General features: G+C 37.5%; 1 protein-coding gene across 8 annotated transcripts in view; it reads left to right on the top strand.

The window, feature by feature from the left end:
• LOC128563211 (inositol monophosphatase 1) overlaps positions 1 to 16,634 on the top strand; it is a 37,197-nt gene that overhangs the window by 11,240 nt on the left and 9,323 nt on the right. For 5 of the 8 annotated variants that reach the window (XM_053558409.1, XM_053558406.1, XM_053558405.1 and 2 more), the window contains 6 exons: positions 273 to 338; positions 746 to 879; positions 3,249 to 3,353; positions 5,310 to 5,355; positions 7,718 to 7,826; positions 11,432 to 11,540. In XM_053558409.1, the coding sequence (XP_053414384.1) occupies positions 276 to 338; positions 746 to 879; positions 3,249 to 3,353; positions 5,310 to 5,355; positions 7,718 to 7,826; positions 11,432 to 11,540 (566 nt within the window). In that variant the 5' untranslated portion in view covers positions 273 to 275. The remainder of the gene's footprint in view (positions 1 to 272; positions 339 to 745; positions 880 to 3,248; positions 3,354 to 5,309; positions 5,356 to 7,717; positions 7,827 to 11,431; positions 11,541 to 16,634) is intronic. The other 3 variants (XM_053558412.1, XM_053558411.1, XM_053558413.1) reach the window with 2 other exon arrangements.

Genomic DNA, 16,634 nt, shown 5'->3' with positions numbered 1-16,634 from the left:
TTTTGTCTTTTCTACTATGTTATACATAGACTGAAGGACAATTTCATAGAATTTTTTTTGTTATGAAAATATTTTTACAGTAGAAGTAATTTAGGTAAAAAATGTTTTTATCCAGGCCTAGGAGTAAATGTTGGGGAAAAAATTAACCTCTAGACTAGGGCCAGAGATGAATCTTAGAATGAAAGTATGTTGCTTATTAAGACACTTTTGTGAAATAATTATCAGTAGAGAATTGTAACTACTTGGTGCTGATATGTATTAAATATTTTCAGAAGATGGCTGATCCTTGGCAGGAATGCATGGATTATGCTGTAACCCTAGCAAGACAAGCTGGAGAGGTATGGACTAAAACTTTGTCAGCCATAACATGATGGTTGAGGGCAGTGTGTGATTTCCTTGTTAAGTGAAATATGTATTTTGATAACATTTGTTTTTAAACGTTTTACTAAACACTGTAAATCGAGTGACTACTCCAGTTTTATATCATTAAACTTTTTGTTATGACACTTGTTTTTGTAAAATAGGATGAAAGAGTATTTAGAATTCTTGTCCCTCATAGGTCATCACCATTAAAACCTTATTTAAAAAAAAAACAAAACATTTTTGCAGGACATTTTTAAGAATATCTTTAAAGAATATCACTTAAAGCAGTTTGAATGTTTTAAAACCTTTCTATATTTTATCTTTTTATTCGATTTAAAATTATTTATGTCTTTCCTGTTTGCTTACTAAAAAATCTTTTCAGGTGGTTTGTGAAGCTATAAAAAATGAAAAGAATGTTATGCTGAAAAGTTCTCCAGCTGATTTGGTTACTGTTACTGACCAAAAAGTTGAAAAGATGCTTATTTCTTCCATAAAGGAAAAGTATCCTTCTCACAGGTATTTATTTTTCTATTTCAAATGATAGAATGAAGCCTAGGTTGAATATAGTAGGGCAGAATTTTGATTCTAGATGGAGAAAATGACTTAGTTAAGCTGAGAAGTGGTTGAGGTTGAGGGTGGTGGGCAGCTGAGGCAGGAGCCCAGGGAAGGAGGAGGAAGTGTATGCCTAGGTGACTAGGAGCCCTGCCTTAGGAAGCTGCTGGTGGCCTCACTCTTGACTGATGGTTTTGAATGCTTTTAATTAGCCTTCTATCTTGATCTCATTAGCTTTAAGATGACAGATTCTGGACAGAAGCATGTGGTTTCTGAGCTTAAATTGTTCATGCTCAACTACCAGAGAGTAGGGGAGGGGGAATATTTGGATTCCCTCATAGTAAAAGGAATGTTTGTATGCTGGGGAGTCAATCTGGCAAACTGCTGCCACTGTCATGATTTAGAAGTTTGATTTTATTCTCTATATTGTAAAATTCTCTCTATGGTACAGTAGGAGTAGCTTTAGTGAGTTTGAGAGAAAAATACTATTTGGGGGTTCTTTTATAGGCACAGAAATGTAGCAAAACATTGTCATCATTTTACAGGGTTAGCAGCATCATTCTGTACTTCTTCCTAGTTGGGCCATTGGTCTTTCCTGGTCTTTTTTGCCATTGAGAAGAAAAAATGCTTAAAGCCGAGACTAAATATATTTCCTCCCAGTGAAAAAGTGTTCAGCTAAAAGACAAAAAATAAAGAAGAAGATGATGCTTATTAGGATAGTTCAGTATGAAATAAAGGAAAATAAATTTTAAAAAAACAGGAAAGAAGAAAACCAATAAATCAGACACTACATTTATGGAATTTCCATATGATTTATTGCATAGCATGATTTAGGAAGGCCTGTACAACACAGTAGTTTGGGAGATTTGCTTTCTCACTGATTACTTAATGTTGTCTGTGTAGTCATATATTACTGCAGAGCAAATTAGCCTAAAAACTTAAAGCTGTAGACAGCAAACATTTATTATCTCACAGTACCCTAGAATTTTAGAACATGGGAGTATCTTAGCTGCTTGGTTCTAGCCAAGGTCTCCCATGAAATTCAGCCAAAGCACTATTAGGGCTGTGGTCATCTCAAGGCTGGACTAAGACCAAAGGGTCACTCACTTGTGTCAATGCTTGACACAGTTCAGCCCCTCGAGGGTTGTCAGCTGGTAGCTTTTTCAGTTCCTTACCATGGGGGCCTCTTCACAGAGCAGCTCACATGGCAGTTGGCTTCTCCCAGAGCAAGGAGCTGGTGGGTCAGGGAGGGAGAAACAGAGTGAATAAGATGCAAACCACATGGCCATTTTATGAAGGAACCTCTAAAGTTTTACACGGTCACTTGTGCCTTATCAGTTAGAAAGGAGTCACTAGGCTAGCTCACAGTTAAAGCTGGGAGGTATTGTTACGGTAATTTCTTCTTCAGTAGATCGTTGGTCTTGCGGATTCAAAGAATCAAATTATAGACCACAGATCAGTGGTAAGACAGGATTTGTTTTATAGAAAAAAAAAAAAAAAAAAACACAGAAACAACACCAGAGCTTCTGACAGAGAGAAAAACCCGAGTCAGAAAAAGTGTTACCCTAGGTCCTTTGTGTATGGGTATACCTAAAGCCTAACAAATGAATGGATACAATCCCTTTGGTTACCTAGCCTAGGAAACTTACATGAAATTGACCAGGCCTGGGAAATGAGGGGTTCCTTGTTCAGCCACAGGTGGGAAGGGAGGGAGACAGTGGAGACACCACCTGTTCCCTGAGCTGGCAACCTGGAGGTACTCCTCATCCTGCTGCAGTTGTCAGGCCCCTCCAGCCACTGGAGCCTCCTGCACCCTCCACCCCGCTCCAACCAGTTGGTTACTCTGCTAGCTGCTGCTGCACCAATACCCTCAGGGCTGAGACAGCAGGTCCTTCCCTCAGCTCCAGCCACACTGGCTGGGGTGCCACCCACCCTATATCGGGATTAGGCTCTACCTCTTGAAGGGAGGGGGATTAGAGAATGTGTAGACTTATTTTTAAACCCACCACATTTTCTTAACAATTCTCATCTGCTCCCAATGTCCTTTCGGGTGTGTGCTTGCTCACTAGTGCACACGAATGTGCCTTTACTAACCCTGGTATGACATGGAATTTTGAATTTTGTAATGTTTTACATGAATTTGTTCTAAGGGAAAAAAATAAAGCTTCTTCACTTTTATTAGTCTTTACAGGAAAGAAAAAGGAGCAATATTAGAAAAGTAGGGCACAGAGTTTTATTTTATAGTAGACTCTATAGTGTAGCTAAGGGGCTGTTATGGCTTGGACATTGTTGAAAGCAATGTAAAGTTAGGGTTCTGTTATTCTTGCTTTTAGTTTCATTGGTGAGGAGTCTGTGGCAGCTGGGGAAAAATGTGTCTTAACCGACAACCCCACGTGGATCATTGACCCTATTGATGGAACAACCAATTTTGTACATAGGTATGTTTTTAAATTTTTTAATATAATTAATGTTTGTTAACTGTATGGACCTTTAAAGTCTGAGGAACACACACACTTCAGTGAATTGTGTAATTTGTTTATGCTTTTTATTCTAAGGAAGTCTATATAGAATGCAATAGTAGAGCAAAATGCATTATACAGACTTCTCACCAGATGTTGAGCAGAAGAAATATTGTGTGATCCTATCTTGTGCTGCAAAGTGCTGTGTTTACTATTCTTCTTCTCACTGTTGGATTTATATAAAAAATGGAAGCAAAAACATTGCTGCTTTGATGTCAGTAAAGAAATTAAGAAGGTCACTCCTAGAATGTTGTCACTCCGGAATATAGAATAAGTCCAGTCCAGAAGAGCAAAAAGGGTTCAAAATGCAGGGTTGTTAAGATTAATAGGCTTCAGCTTCAATTCTGGTGCCTTTTTTTTTGTGATTGGGCAAGTTAGTTAATCTTTCTAAGCCTCAGTGTTTAAGCAATTTATAAAATGACTCTATTAATGGCACCTGTCTTGTAGAATTGTTTGTTATTGGAACTCAGTGGTTGGAATATTTCTATAAGAATTTAGTTTAGTGCCTGGCACAATGTAAGTATATTACATAACTCATATGTTATCACCAGAAGAAAGCCCAATGGAATTACTTGTGAGAGTTAAAATGAATAGCCTTGTTTGGTGAGAGTATACATAGATGTTATACTTGAAGTTGCCATGTAGTTGTATACATCTATGCTGTATATAGAATCACTAAAGTCTATAAAGTTAAGTTCTAGAATCTATTTGTGATAGAATGTTGTATCTTTTAAATTTGGAATGATGCTAATACTATATCGAAATATTAGAAGAGAAGATTAAGCTGGATGTGGTGGCACACACCTATAATCCTAGCACTTTGGGAGGCTGAGGCAGAAGGATCTCTTGAACTTAGGAGTTCAAGACTAGCCTGGGCAACAGCAAGATCCCATCTCTACTAAAAGTAGTAAAAGTTAGCCAGGCGTTGTGGTGGGCATCTGTAGTCCCAGCCACTTATGAGGCTGTGGCAGGAGGATGGCTTTAATCCAGGAGTTAGAGGTTGCTGTGAGCCAGGCTGATGCCATGGCATTTTAGTCTGGGCAACAGAGAACGACTACATCTCAAAAAAAAGAGAGAGAGAGAGAAGATTGTGTACTATGGTGTTTATATTATAGTCCTATATTTGTTAAAATAAAAACTGCATTTAATATTTTAAACTGTTTATTTTCAGTAATTACCTTGGATTTATTTTTTCTTATTTTCTGTATCTTGTTTTTCTTATAACTCAGAAATTACTACTTTTGTTCTAATTTTCATGCAACCATATAAATAGGTCGTAGTTAACAGTTTGCTTTTCAGCAGTGAAGCTTCAAGTTTGGTGCTGGAGTAGAGAGAAGTAACAACTATTTATTCTGTATAATATAGTACCTCTTTGTATCAAGGATCCAGGCTATAGGAAAAATGTTCAAAAAAGTCTTTTCTTTTTAACTACAATCAATACAAAAGTTTTGAAAAATCATTTTTACTTTTTGAAAAAATGTTTTTATCTGCTTATTATATTCATGGCATTTTACATTCTAAAGATGTAAAATGGCATATAGTTCACGGTGCTCTTCCACTTCTGTCTGAGGCTTCCCAAGATCCATTTCTGGCAGTAACCATTGTTATCAATTCCTTTCAAATCCTTTGACAGATGTTTTATGCCTATAGAAGCATCTTGTATGTGTATACATATATAATACCTCCCTTTTCTGTCTTATATAAAGGGAAGATTGTATACTGTACCCTGCATCTTACATTTCTTGAGGGGGGGAAGGATCAGACTGTTTATACGAAAATGTTTATAAGTACTTATATAATGAACAAATGAATTTTATAAATTTTATTAAAAATAAGTTCTATTTTTATAAATTTTTGTTTTATCTTTCTTTTAAGATTTCCTTTTGTAGCTGTTTCGATCGGCTTTGTTGTAAATAAAAAGGTATGTTGTTTTAAAGGTATTAGTTGATAAAAGGCCTTGCTGTCCTGAGAAGGAATGACTATCTTCATAATAAAGTCAGATTTTTATTCATATATTCAATTCATATAATTGCATTATTTTGAATATAAGGCACAGGACTATCAAAATTTAGAATGAAGAATATTCTAATGAAGAATATTTATTATTTTCTGAGAAGCAAGAATTGTAAAGAGAAAATACAAGTAACTGAAGTACAATTCAGTATTTAGGCACTGTTATGGTAGAATCAGATGTGATAGAATTCAATGGGTGATCGAAAATGCTTTGTGGAAGTAGGATTTGAACCGAGAATGCTTTTAATGGGTGTCAGTGAAGAGAGATGTTCAACGACCAGGAAGTAGCAGGGTCAAAGCTTGGTTGGAAAATGCAGAGTATATTTAGGAATCTACCTCTAATTGAGTACTTTTATCTAAAGTGCACTAAAGCAAAATTTGTAGCTGTTGCATTTTCTTACAGTTTGGCTATTTGGTTGGTCAAACAGTGATAATATCTTGTCTTCAAGGAACTTATGATATGTTTCATCAACATGCAAATAGAATAAGAAATACCTGAAAATTAAAACTAAAGCGTAGCCTTTGGGTTGTATTGATCAGCAAGAAAATACAAAAGTTGCTAAGTGATCATTTTTGTATATAATGACCTCTGAGCTAGGTGCTGTCCCTGTCCTAGAACTCAGAGTTCAGTGCTGACTTACTTGTGTGAACAGGTAAAGATTGTATGTGCCAGGACCATGAGAAAAAAATACCATGGGAACACAGAATATAACCCATTCTACCCACTATAGGTTCTGAAAATCTTCCCAACAGACAGGGCTTAGAAATTGGTCATGTTAGTTGGCACTTAAAATATTAGGGGTTTGCCAGATTAAAGAAAAGGGAAAAAATTTTAATCAGAAAGAATAGCTTGAAGAAATTGAAGAGCATGATTTATATTGGGAACAGGTAGATGTTCATTGAGGGGGAAACTCTGAAAGTGGTCAGAGCAGAGGGTGATGGGGTAAGTTAGTTGTGGCCTTACTGGGAGGCCTGGTAGCCTGTCTACTCAAGGAAATGCCAAAATCAGGAAGTGTTTGTAAGATAAAATTTGAAAAAGGAGATTTGTAGAGAAGGAATAGGAGGTGACCAGGCAATAAGTGAGTTTGACTTCTTTGAATGAAACATAGGTTTTTATCTGTGATGGAGGGTTGATGGGAGCCAGAATTTAGGTGATAGTGGATTTTGTGGTCTGAGAAGGACCAACCTAAGAACACGGAGAACTAAGAAGGAAATGGAAGCAAAGGAAAAAGGAAAAAACCCTGGGATACACAGCTTTTAAGGTGGGGCAGAGAAGAAGGTTCTAACATAATGACTCTTATAGGGATTAATGGGCAAGAGAGAACCGAGAGTAATGCCAAAAACATGGTGGTACTGAATTAAGTGCTGAAGAAGGGTTGACGATGGACAGCCTTCAGAGTTGTCTATGGACAGGTCCAATTCTTAGATGAGGCACATGGTCAGGAAGAACTCATTGATGTTCCGTGTGTGGGAGTTTCAGAAGAATGAGTGATGAGGGCAGAAGCCAAAGTGTAGTGTGGGCACTACTCTGCCAGTGAAGGGAAAAATAGATAACATAGTGAAGTTTTTTCGTAAGAGAGGGAGAAACTTGGTGAGAAGGCACAAAAAGAGAAATCTAAAGAGAGAGAGGTCATTGATGGAACAGTGTTTCAGAGACTGTATGAGAGGGTAGGAATCATAACATGGGAGAAAGTGTGCACCTTAGAAAATAGGAAAGCTCTGGGCGGCGCCTGTGGCTCAGTGAGTAGGGCGCCGGCCCCATATGCCGAGGGTGGTGGGTTCAAACCCAGCCCCGGCCAAACTGCAACAAAAAAATAGCCGGGCGTTGTGGCGGGCGCCTGTAGTCCAGCTGCTCTGAAGGCTGAGGCAAGAGAATCGCGTAAGCCCAAGAGTTAGAGGTTGCTGTGAGCCATGTGACGCCACGGCACTTTACCCGAGGGCGGTACAGTGAGACTCTGTCTCTACAAAAAAAAAAAAATATATAAAAAAATAAAAAAACATTTGAAAAAACAAACAAAAAAAGAAAATAGGAAAGCTCTGTCTTCATCTAGGCCAGGAGGGAGAGAGGTAAAGTGGGAGCTCTTCTGGATGTGGATGGGAGGGGAGTGGGGATTTCAGGTCTGATTACTCTGGAAACACTTGTAAGTCTTTTGTTGTTTAGCTATTTTGGTACATTATTAGTATTTCAAATTTTCTTGTTAGTGTCTTAGAAAAATGTATTGATTTAATGACGAAAATAGATTTGGTAAAAACTTGTCATCCTTCTGCAGATAGAATTTGGAGTTGTGTACAGTTGTGTGGAAGATAAGATGTATACTGCCAGGAAAGGAAAAGGTGCCTTTTGTAATGGTCAAAAACTACAGGTTTCAAAACAAGAAGGTAGGTTTAGTCTCCAATTTTTGGTGCAATTGATTTTGTGTACTCTTATTTGGTTGGTTTTTAATTTCTGTTATGGAGTTCTCCAAGTTATAACTAATTCATAAATTGTATCTATTTTCTATTTATGTATGTATGTGTGTATGTATTTTTGAGACAGAGTCTCACTCTGTTTCCCAGACTAGAATGCTGTGGCATCAGCCTAGCTCATAGCAACCTCCAACTGTTCAGTTCAAGTGATCCTCCTGTCTCAGCCTCCCAAGTAGGTGGGACTATAAGTAGCTGCCACACACCACCTGGCTAATTTTTTTTCTGTTTCTAGTACAGACAAGGTCTTGCTCTTGTTCAGGCTAGTCTCAAACTCCTGAGCTTGAGGGATCCTCATGCTTCAGCCTCCCAGAATGGCAGGTGTGAGTCACCGCACCTGGCCTTTATTTTTTTTATTTCATTTTGTATTTTGAATGTGGAGTGGAAGCAGGAAAAGCAAATGTAATTGACCAAACATTTTAGGCTCAGAGTTGTATTAGGTTATGGAGAGAGCAAGGTGATGAAGATTGGCATTTTACTCTAGTGGAGTTCAAGGTTTGTTGTGTTAGGCACTGTATCTCAAGAGTTTTCATAGAATTCTTCCAATCTGATACCATTGGGACCAGTTATTAAAAAGTAACTAAAGGGCAAAAGGCCTTTAAAGCTAGGAGTTACTTAAAAGATACAGATACATTTTTATGAGCAGGATGATTTGCATTTTAAGTCTGTTTCTGTGACTGTTGTTGACCTAAATGGAGGAAGATGAGACAAAATTAATATAAAGAGTTTATTTGGGCCAAGATTGAGAACTGTAGCCTGGGACATACTTCTGGGTTGCCTTGGACAGAGCTCCAGAAAACTAAGTCTCAAGTTATAAAGGAAAAAGGGAGGGTGCCTTAAAGAGGCAATTATTTTTAGCTCAAGGCCTAGAAACATGGTTGCCTTTATATTTTAAATGCCAAGAGAGGGTCTGATAATTTAAAGCAGCCTGAAATCTTCAGATAAAAAGTTTTCTATTTTCTTTGTCAAAGCTGATTGATGTTTTGAGTTCCCTTTCTTCCATAAACCACATGCAACATTTTCTACAGTTTTCGCATTCAGATTCTAAGTGCAGCATGAACTTAAAGATACTTGCCAAACAATTTGAGTTCAGACTCTTTCTAGACTTTTATATTCCCTCCCAATCAAACACTTAAATTGAGTACAGTTTTTTGCTTCATTTTCTTTTTATTGAACTCTTAAGACTCCAAGGATTGGATGATGCGTCCTAATTTTTGAGATGTTAACATGTGTAAAATGTGCATCTAAGCAAGGAAGAAATGTGTTAGGAAACAACTTTTTCCCTTTACATAATCATAGAAACAACTTTTTCCCTTTACATAATCATTCTTCACTTTGTGTAATGTTAAATTATGTAACTATCAGAAGTGCATTAACAGTTACAAAAATACTGGGGATGAACATAGCTGGTGACCACCCATCTCTGCTGGTGGAAGGAGGTGAAGTGTGGGGAGTGCTGAGCATGTTCTGAGCTTTAATTAGACATTTTAGAGAGAAAGCATTGGATGGTCTGTATTTAACATATATTTATATGTATATTTATTTCCCATGAAAGGTATCATACTTATAGGCAAATAGGTTATATTTTATACTTTTTGTATTGGTCTATTAAGCTAGACATTCTAATGCTTATAAAAATGACCACCCTGGGAGAATAGTTTTATTAGTATTTTAATATTTAAAGACTTAGAAACAAATTTGATAATGCTTGTGTGAGGGATAAAAATGTCTTATTTCATTCTGAATTATGAGTGTCAACTTTTTTCAATAATTCTAATAATGGAAGTCTAGTGATTATTTAAAACATTTTCTTTATTTTATTTTATTATTATTTTTTTTATTAAATCATAGCTGTGTACATTGATATAATCATGGGGCATCATTCACCAGCTTCACAGACCGTTTACCAAGTTTTACATATACCCTTGTAATATGCACCGCTGGTGTAATTCTACCAATCCCCTTCCCTCTACCACCTCTCCCCCCACCTTCCCCCTTCCTCCTATTCTTAGGTTGTAACTGGTTTATAGCTTTCATGTGAAAACCCTAAATTAGTTTCATAGTAGGGCTGAGTACATTGGGTACTTTTTCTTCCATTCCTGAGATACTTTACTAAGAAGAATATGTTCCAGCTCCATCCATGTAAACATGAAAGAGGTAAAGTCTCCATCTTTCTTTAAGGCTGCGTAATATTCCATGGTATATACATACCACAATTTATTAATCCATTCGTGGATCGATGGGCACTTGGGCTTCTTCCACGACTTAGCAATTATGAATTGGGCTGCAATAAACATTCTGGTACAAATATCGTTGTTATGATGTGATTTTTGGTCTTCTGGGTATATGCCCAGTACAGGGATTACAGGATTGAATGGCAGATCTATTTTTAGATCTCTAAGTGTTCTCCATATCTCTTTCCAAAAGGAATGTATTAATTTGCATTCCCATCAGCAGTGCAAAAGTGTTCCCTTTTCTCCACATCCACGCCAACATCTCTGGTCTTGGGATTTTGTGATATAGGCTAGTCTCACTGGAGTTAGATGGTATCTCAAAGTAGTTTTGATTTGCATTTCTCTGATGATTAAAGATGATGAGCATTTTTTCATATGTCTGAAGGTCGCATGCCTGTCTTCTTCAGAGAAGTTTCTCTTCAAATCCCTTGCCCAGCCTGCGATGGGATCCCTTGTTCTATTCTTGCTAATATGTTTGAGTTCTCTGTGGATTCTGGTTATTAAACCTTTGTCGGAGATATAACCTGCAAATATCTTCTCCCATTCTGAGGGCTGTTTGCTTGCTTTACTAACTGTGTTCTTGGCTATGCAGAAGCTTTTTAGTTTGATCAAGTCCCAGTAGTGTATTTTTGAAGCTGCTTCAATTGCCCTGGCGGGTCCTCCTCATAAAATACTCACCCAGACCGATTTCTTCAAGGGTTTTCTCTGCACTCTCCTCTAGTATTTTTATAGTTTCATGTCTTAAGTTTAAATCTTTGATCCAGTGAGAGTCTATCTTAGTTAATGGTGAAAGGTGTGGGTCCAGTTTCAGTCTTCTACAGGTTGCCAGCCAGTTCACCCAGCACCATTTGTTAAATAGGGAATCTTTTCCCCACTGAATGTTTTTAATTGGCTTGTCAAAGATTAAATACCGGTAAGTAGCTGGATTCATCTCTTGGTTCTCTATTCTGTTCCAGACATCTACTTCTCTGTTTTTGTGCCAATACCATGCTGTTTTGATCACTATCGATTTGTAGTATAGTCTGAGGTCTGGTAGCATAATTCCTCCTGCTTTGTTTTTATTTCTGAGTAATGTCTTGGCTATTCGAGGTTTTTTCTGATTCCATATAAAACGAAGTATTGTTTTTTCAAGATCTTTAAAGTATGACGGTGGAGCTTTAATAGGGATTGCATTGAAATTATATATTGCTTTGGGTAGTATGGACATTTTAACAATGTTGATTCTTCCCAGCCATGAGCATGGTATGTTTTTCCATTTGTTAATATTTTCAACATTTTCTTTTTTAGATATTACCAAATCACTCTTGGTGACTGAGTTGGGCTCTTCCAGAATACCAGAGACTGTCAGAATTATTCTTTCTAATATGGAAAGGCTGTTTTGCATTCCTATTCATGGGTAAGCTCTTTTCTGTTCTCACTTATAGTTCCAGATCCCCAACTTTTTTTTTTTTTTTTTTAATTTAAGACAGGATCTTGCTCTGTCTCTGTTGCCTAGGCTGAAGTACAGTTGTGCCAGCATAGCTCACTGCAGCCTAGAACTGCTGAGCTCAAATTATCCTCCCACCTTAGCTTCCAATTATTTGGGACTAAAGGCACACACTATCACCTTGCTAATTTTTAAATTATTTTGTAGAGATGGTATCTCACTAAGTTACCCACACTAGGCTTGAACTAGGCTCAAGCAATATTCCTGCCTTGGCCTCTTAAAATGCTGGGATTGTAGACGTGAACTACTGCACTTGGCAAGATCTTTTAACATTTTAAAGCATTGAAATTTCCTTTATATATGAAATTTTTATTCATAGATGTTATCAGTATCATAATTGTAATTTTGTGATGTGATTTAGAAAACATTTTATTAGAAAATAATTTCAGATTTACAAAAAATTGTAGATTTTTTTGTCTTTTTTAACCCAAATTTACCTGTTGAGAATATTTTTGTCCATTTGCTTTACCAGTTTATTATTCTTTCTCACACACATGTGCTGTGTGTATACAAATACATTTTTTCTCTAAACCATTTTAGACTAATTATGTACATCATAGCATCAAGAAGAGGAACATTCTCTTCCATAACTATGGTACAATTGACTACATAAATATACTTTTTATCTAATTTACCATCTGTGTTCAGTTTGTCAATTGATGTAAGAATGACTTTTATAGCATTCACCTTATTCTAGTGAAGGATTTGGTCTGTGGTCAGCATTACAGTTAGTTGTCGCGTCTTTTTAACCTCCTTTAATCTGGAACATTTCCACAGTCTAAGAAATTAGAGTAGAACCTCCATAGTTGACTACCTCCTTAAGTTGACCTAATTTTCATAGACCAAACATCTACCACATGTATATATCAGTACAGTAGGCCTAGTTTCTTATGTTGACCACCTCGTATGTTGGCTAATTTGTTACAGTCCCTTAGGTGGTTAACTGACAGAACCCTTTAAGTTTTCAAATTATTTGCATAGAAATCTGTACGGTTGACTCTTATAATTAATTTCTGGCTTCTCTTTATCAGTATTTATTTCTCCCTGTCATTTCTTATTTTATAAATTTGTGCTTTTTTTTCTTTGTTCTCTCTTTTTTTTTTCTGTCTTGATTTGACCACTAACCACTTGACCTAGTGGTTTGTCTATTATATGAGAGCTATGCAGAAATTTTCCAGCCATTGTTAATACTGTTTTTGTATTACCTGGGCAGATACTTTCCAGATAACCCTTGTATTTTTCCAAAGAATCAGGCTTTTGATTTATTAATGTTATCTACTGATTTTTTTTCCTCTGCCCTATTTTCATCCTTGTGCTTTCTTTTCATTTTAAGTTGAAGATTTATTTTAATTCTTTGATTTTTATTGCTGTAAGTATGTAGGCTGTGAATTTTCATCTGATCACTGCTTTCAGTGTATTCCCATATATTCTCATATGTACTTGTATCATTATAATTATTTTTCATAAATTCTGTAATTTATTTTGTGTATCCTCTTTCACCCAAAATTGTATTCTTAAATTTTCAGAAGAGTCTGTGTTGGTCCAGTTTTGGTTGATTAAAAAAAAATACCTGAAATGTGGTAATGCATAAAGAAGAAGAATTTATTTCTTATAGTTATGGAGGCGAGAAGTCCAAGGTCAATGGGCCATATCTGGTGAGAGCCTTCTTGGTGGTGGGTACTCTCTACAGAGTCCTGAGGCGGTAAAGGGCATCACATGACAAGGGAGTGAGCATGCTAGCTCAGCTCTTTCTTCCTCTTCTTATAAAGCCACTAGTCCTATTCACATGATTACCCATTAATCTATTCATGTACTAATCCATGAATGGACTAATCTATTAATCCATGTAGGAAAAACCCATATGACCCAATCACCTCTTAAAGATCCCACTTCTTAATATTACTACATTGGGAATTAAATTTCAACATGAGTTTTGAGGGGATAAACCTTCAAAACATAGCATTCTACCCCAACCCTCCAAATTCATGTTTTTCTCACATACAATATATTCATTCCATCTGCATGGTCCCAAAGTTTTTCTTTTCCTTTTTCTTATATTTTTGGAGACAGGGTCTCATTCTGTTGCCTGTGTTATAAGGCCGTGGTGTTATCATAGATCACTGCAACCCCAGACTCCTGGGCTCAGGCAGTCCTCCTGCCTCAGTCTCCTGAATAGCTGGGACTACCAGCATGCACCACCATGCCCTGCTGATTTTTTGTTCTTCTGTAGGTAGGGGTCTCGCTATGTTCCTCAGGCTAGTCTCAAACTCCTGATCTCCTGCCTTGGCTTTCCAGCTTGATCCACCACTCCTAGCGATCCCAAAGTCTTAACTCATTCTCACATCAACTCAGAAGTCCAGAGTCTCATTTGTAAGCCTGTGAAATTAAAACAGGTTATCCACTTCCAATATACGTTGGTGGTACATGCATAAGACAGACATTCCCATCTTAACAGGGACAAATAGGCAAAAAGAATGGACTAACAGGTTCAAAGCAAGTTCCAAACTGAGCAGGGCCCATGGCAAATCTGAAAACTGGAGAATAATCTCTTTTGAGTACATGTTCTGCCTCCTGGACACACTGGGTGGGGGTAGGGGCTCAAGGCCTCAGCAGCCCTGCTCCTATAAGCTTTACTCAGTTGTATATGAGTTGGAGTTCAGTAACCGAAGCATTCCCAAGGGTATGTTGCATGCTGCTGGTAACTACACAGCATTAAGGTCCTGGTCGTGGTCGTCACATTTCCACAGCTCAACTAGGTGTTGCCAACCTTGTGTCAGTGTCGACCCCAGATTTTGCCATTGGCTCTGCCTCTGGTACAAGTCTCTGTCGGGGTTTTTGAGGACATCTATTGAAATCTAGGTGAAGGCTGCCAAGCCTCCACAATTCTTGCTTTTTATAAGCCTGCAGAATTGCATGACTTACCAAAATTTATGACTTGTAAATTCTAGAGCTGTGGCATGAGCCTCTCCTGGGTTTGGTTTACTGGACCTCAGCTGGGGTGGCTGTGGAACAGCTGGGGTGTAGGAAACACAGTCTAGAGTTGTCCTGGGGCCACCCATGGAGAGTATACCTGTCCTGTGCCCTGAAACCATTCTGCCCTCCTTTGCCTCTGGGCCTGTAATTCTAGGGGTAGCCTTGTCGATCTCTGAAATGCCTTTGAGATCTTCTGTTTTCTTGAGAAATAGCACCTGGCGCCTTTCTATCTGTGAAATCTCTTTAAACGCTTGCAGGGCTATACCCTTGTTTTCCTCTGGAGAACACACATTTTTACTGTTTACTTGACCAGGTCAAAAATTTTCCAAATCTTTCTGCTTTGCTTCCCTATTAGTTATAAATACTGTCTTTAAATTTTTCCTTTGCTCCTGAATTTCAGTGTAAGTGGCCAAAAGTGACCATGAAGCTCCTTCTATATCTTGATTAGAAATTTCTTCTGCCAAATACCTTTGTTCATCATTGTCAAGTTTGCCTTTCCAAAAGACCCTCAGGCATAGACAGAATTCATCCAGTTTCTCTGTCCATTTATAACATGGATGGCCTTTACTTCATGTTCCAATACTTTGTTCCTCAGTTCAACCCAAGACTGGCAATTGCTGTCCACATTTCTAATCAGGATTTTGGTCATGACTGTTTAACCAGTCTCTAAGTTCCAAACTTCCTCTAGTTTTATAACTGAACTCTGACTCAATTGCTTACCACTCAAAAGCCAGACTTGAGAGACAAAGGGTTGATGGAAGGAAAAGCAGGTTTATTAAGGAGAAAACATCCTGGGGATATGGCAGACTACCTTCAGAAAGGCTATCTCCAACATCGCAGCTGACCAAGTGGTTTATAAAGGGGCTTGGGGGGTAGCTGGCTACGTGCTGCGCAGCATGGCTTGTTCTGGGTGAGCATATCTTGTTCTGATGGTTATCTGGAGTAAAGAGCCATCCACCCCAGACCCAGTAGAATTGCAAGTTAACTGAGGGTGCCCACAATCTTGGTTCTATAGTTACTTGCTCAAGGCTAGTTCCTGGAATTCTTTTGCAAGCACACAATTAGGCACTGTAAAAGAGAGTTGTTAGTTAGCTTTAAGATGGACTGACTGTTATTGTTACAGTTTTCTTGTCATCTAAGATCTCACTGGAATCTAGGCTTTTTCTAGCCACTTTTCCAAATTCTTCCAGCCTCTGCCCATTACTCAGTTCCAAAGCCACTTGCACATTTTCAGATGTTCATTATCAACAACTCATTCCCATGATGACGTATTAATTCATGAATCCAGCCCATTCTTGAGGGCAGGGCCCATATGACCCAATCATCTGTTAGAGATCCCACCTCAGTACTGCCACATAGCCATAGTGATACTGCCATAAATATCATTATGCATTTTGGAGGGGAAAAACATTTAAACTGTAGCAGAAGCCTTTCTTTTTTAATTTTAATTTTAATTTTTTTATTTTTATTTTTTTATTATTTTTTTTTATTAAATCATAACTGTATACATTGATATGATCATGGGGCATCATACATTCGCTTCATAGACCATTTGACACATTTTCATCACAATGGTTAACATAGCCTTCCTGGCATTATCTCAGTTACTGTGCCAAAACATTTACATTCTACATTTACCAAGTTTTGCAAATACCCCAGTAAGGTATTAATTTTTATTTTTAATCTGTAGTTGTATTACATTGTGATAATTCTCCTTTGTGGGACCTACTGATGTTTCCTTCTACCCTATTCTTTGGTCATTTTTTTTTGTTGTTAAATCATAGTTGTGTACATTAATGCAATCATGGGGCACCATACACTGGTTTTATATACAATTTCAAATATTTTCATCAAACTGGTTAACATAGCCTTCCTGGCATTTTCTTAGTTATTGTGTTAAGACATTTATATTCTACATTTAGTACGTTTCACATGTACCCTTGTAAGATGCACCGTGGGCTGGTTCTTTGGTCAATTTTTATTAAACTTCCATATGCATTTGAAAAAAAGGATGTTCTCTATTTTCAGGGT

This window comes from Nycticebus coucang, chromosome 13, assembly GCF_027406575.1.
Source record: "Nycticebus coucang isolate mNycCou1 chromosome 13, mNycCou1.pri, whole genome shotgun sequence".
In the NCBI taxonomy this organism is placed as follows: domain Eukaryota; kingdom Metazoa; phylum Chordata; class Mammalia; order Primates; family Lorisidae; genus Nycticebus; species Nycticebus coucang.
Note: the sequence above shows the minus strand (reverse complement) of the source record. Positions and strands in the feature narration are given on the sequence as shown.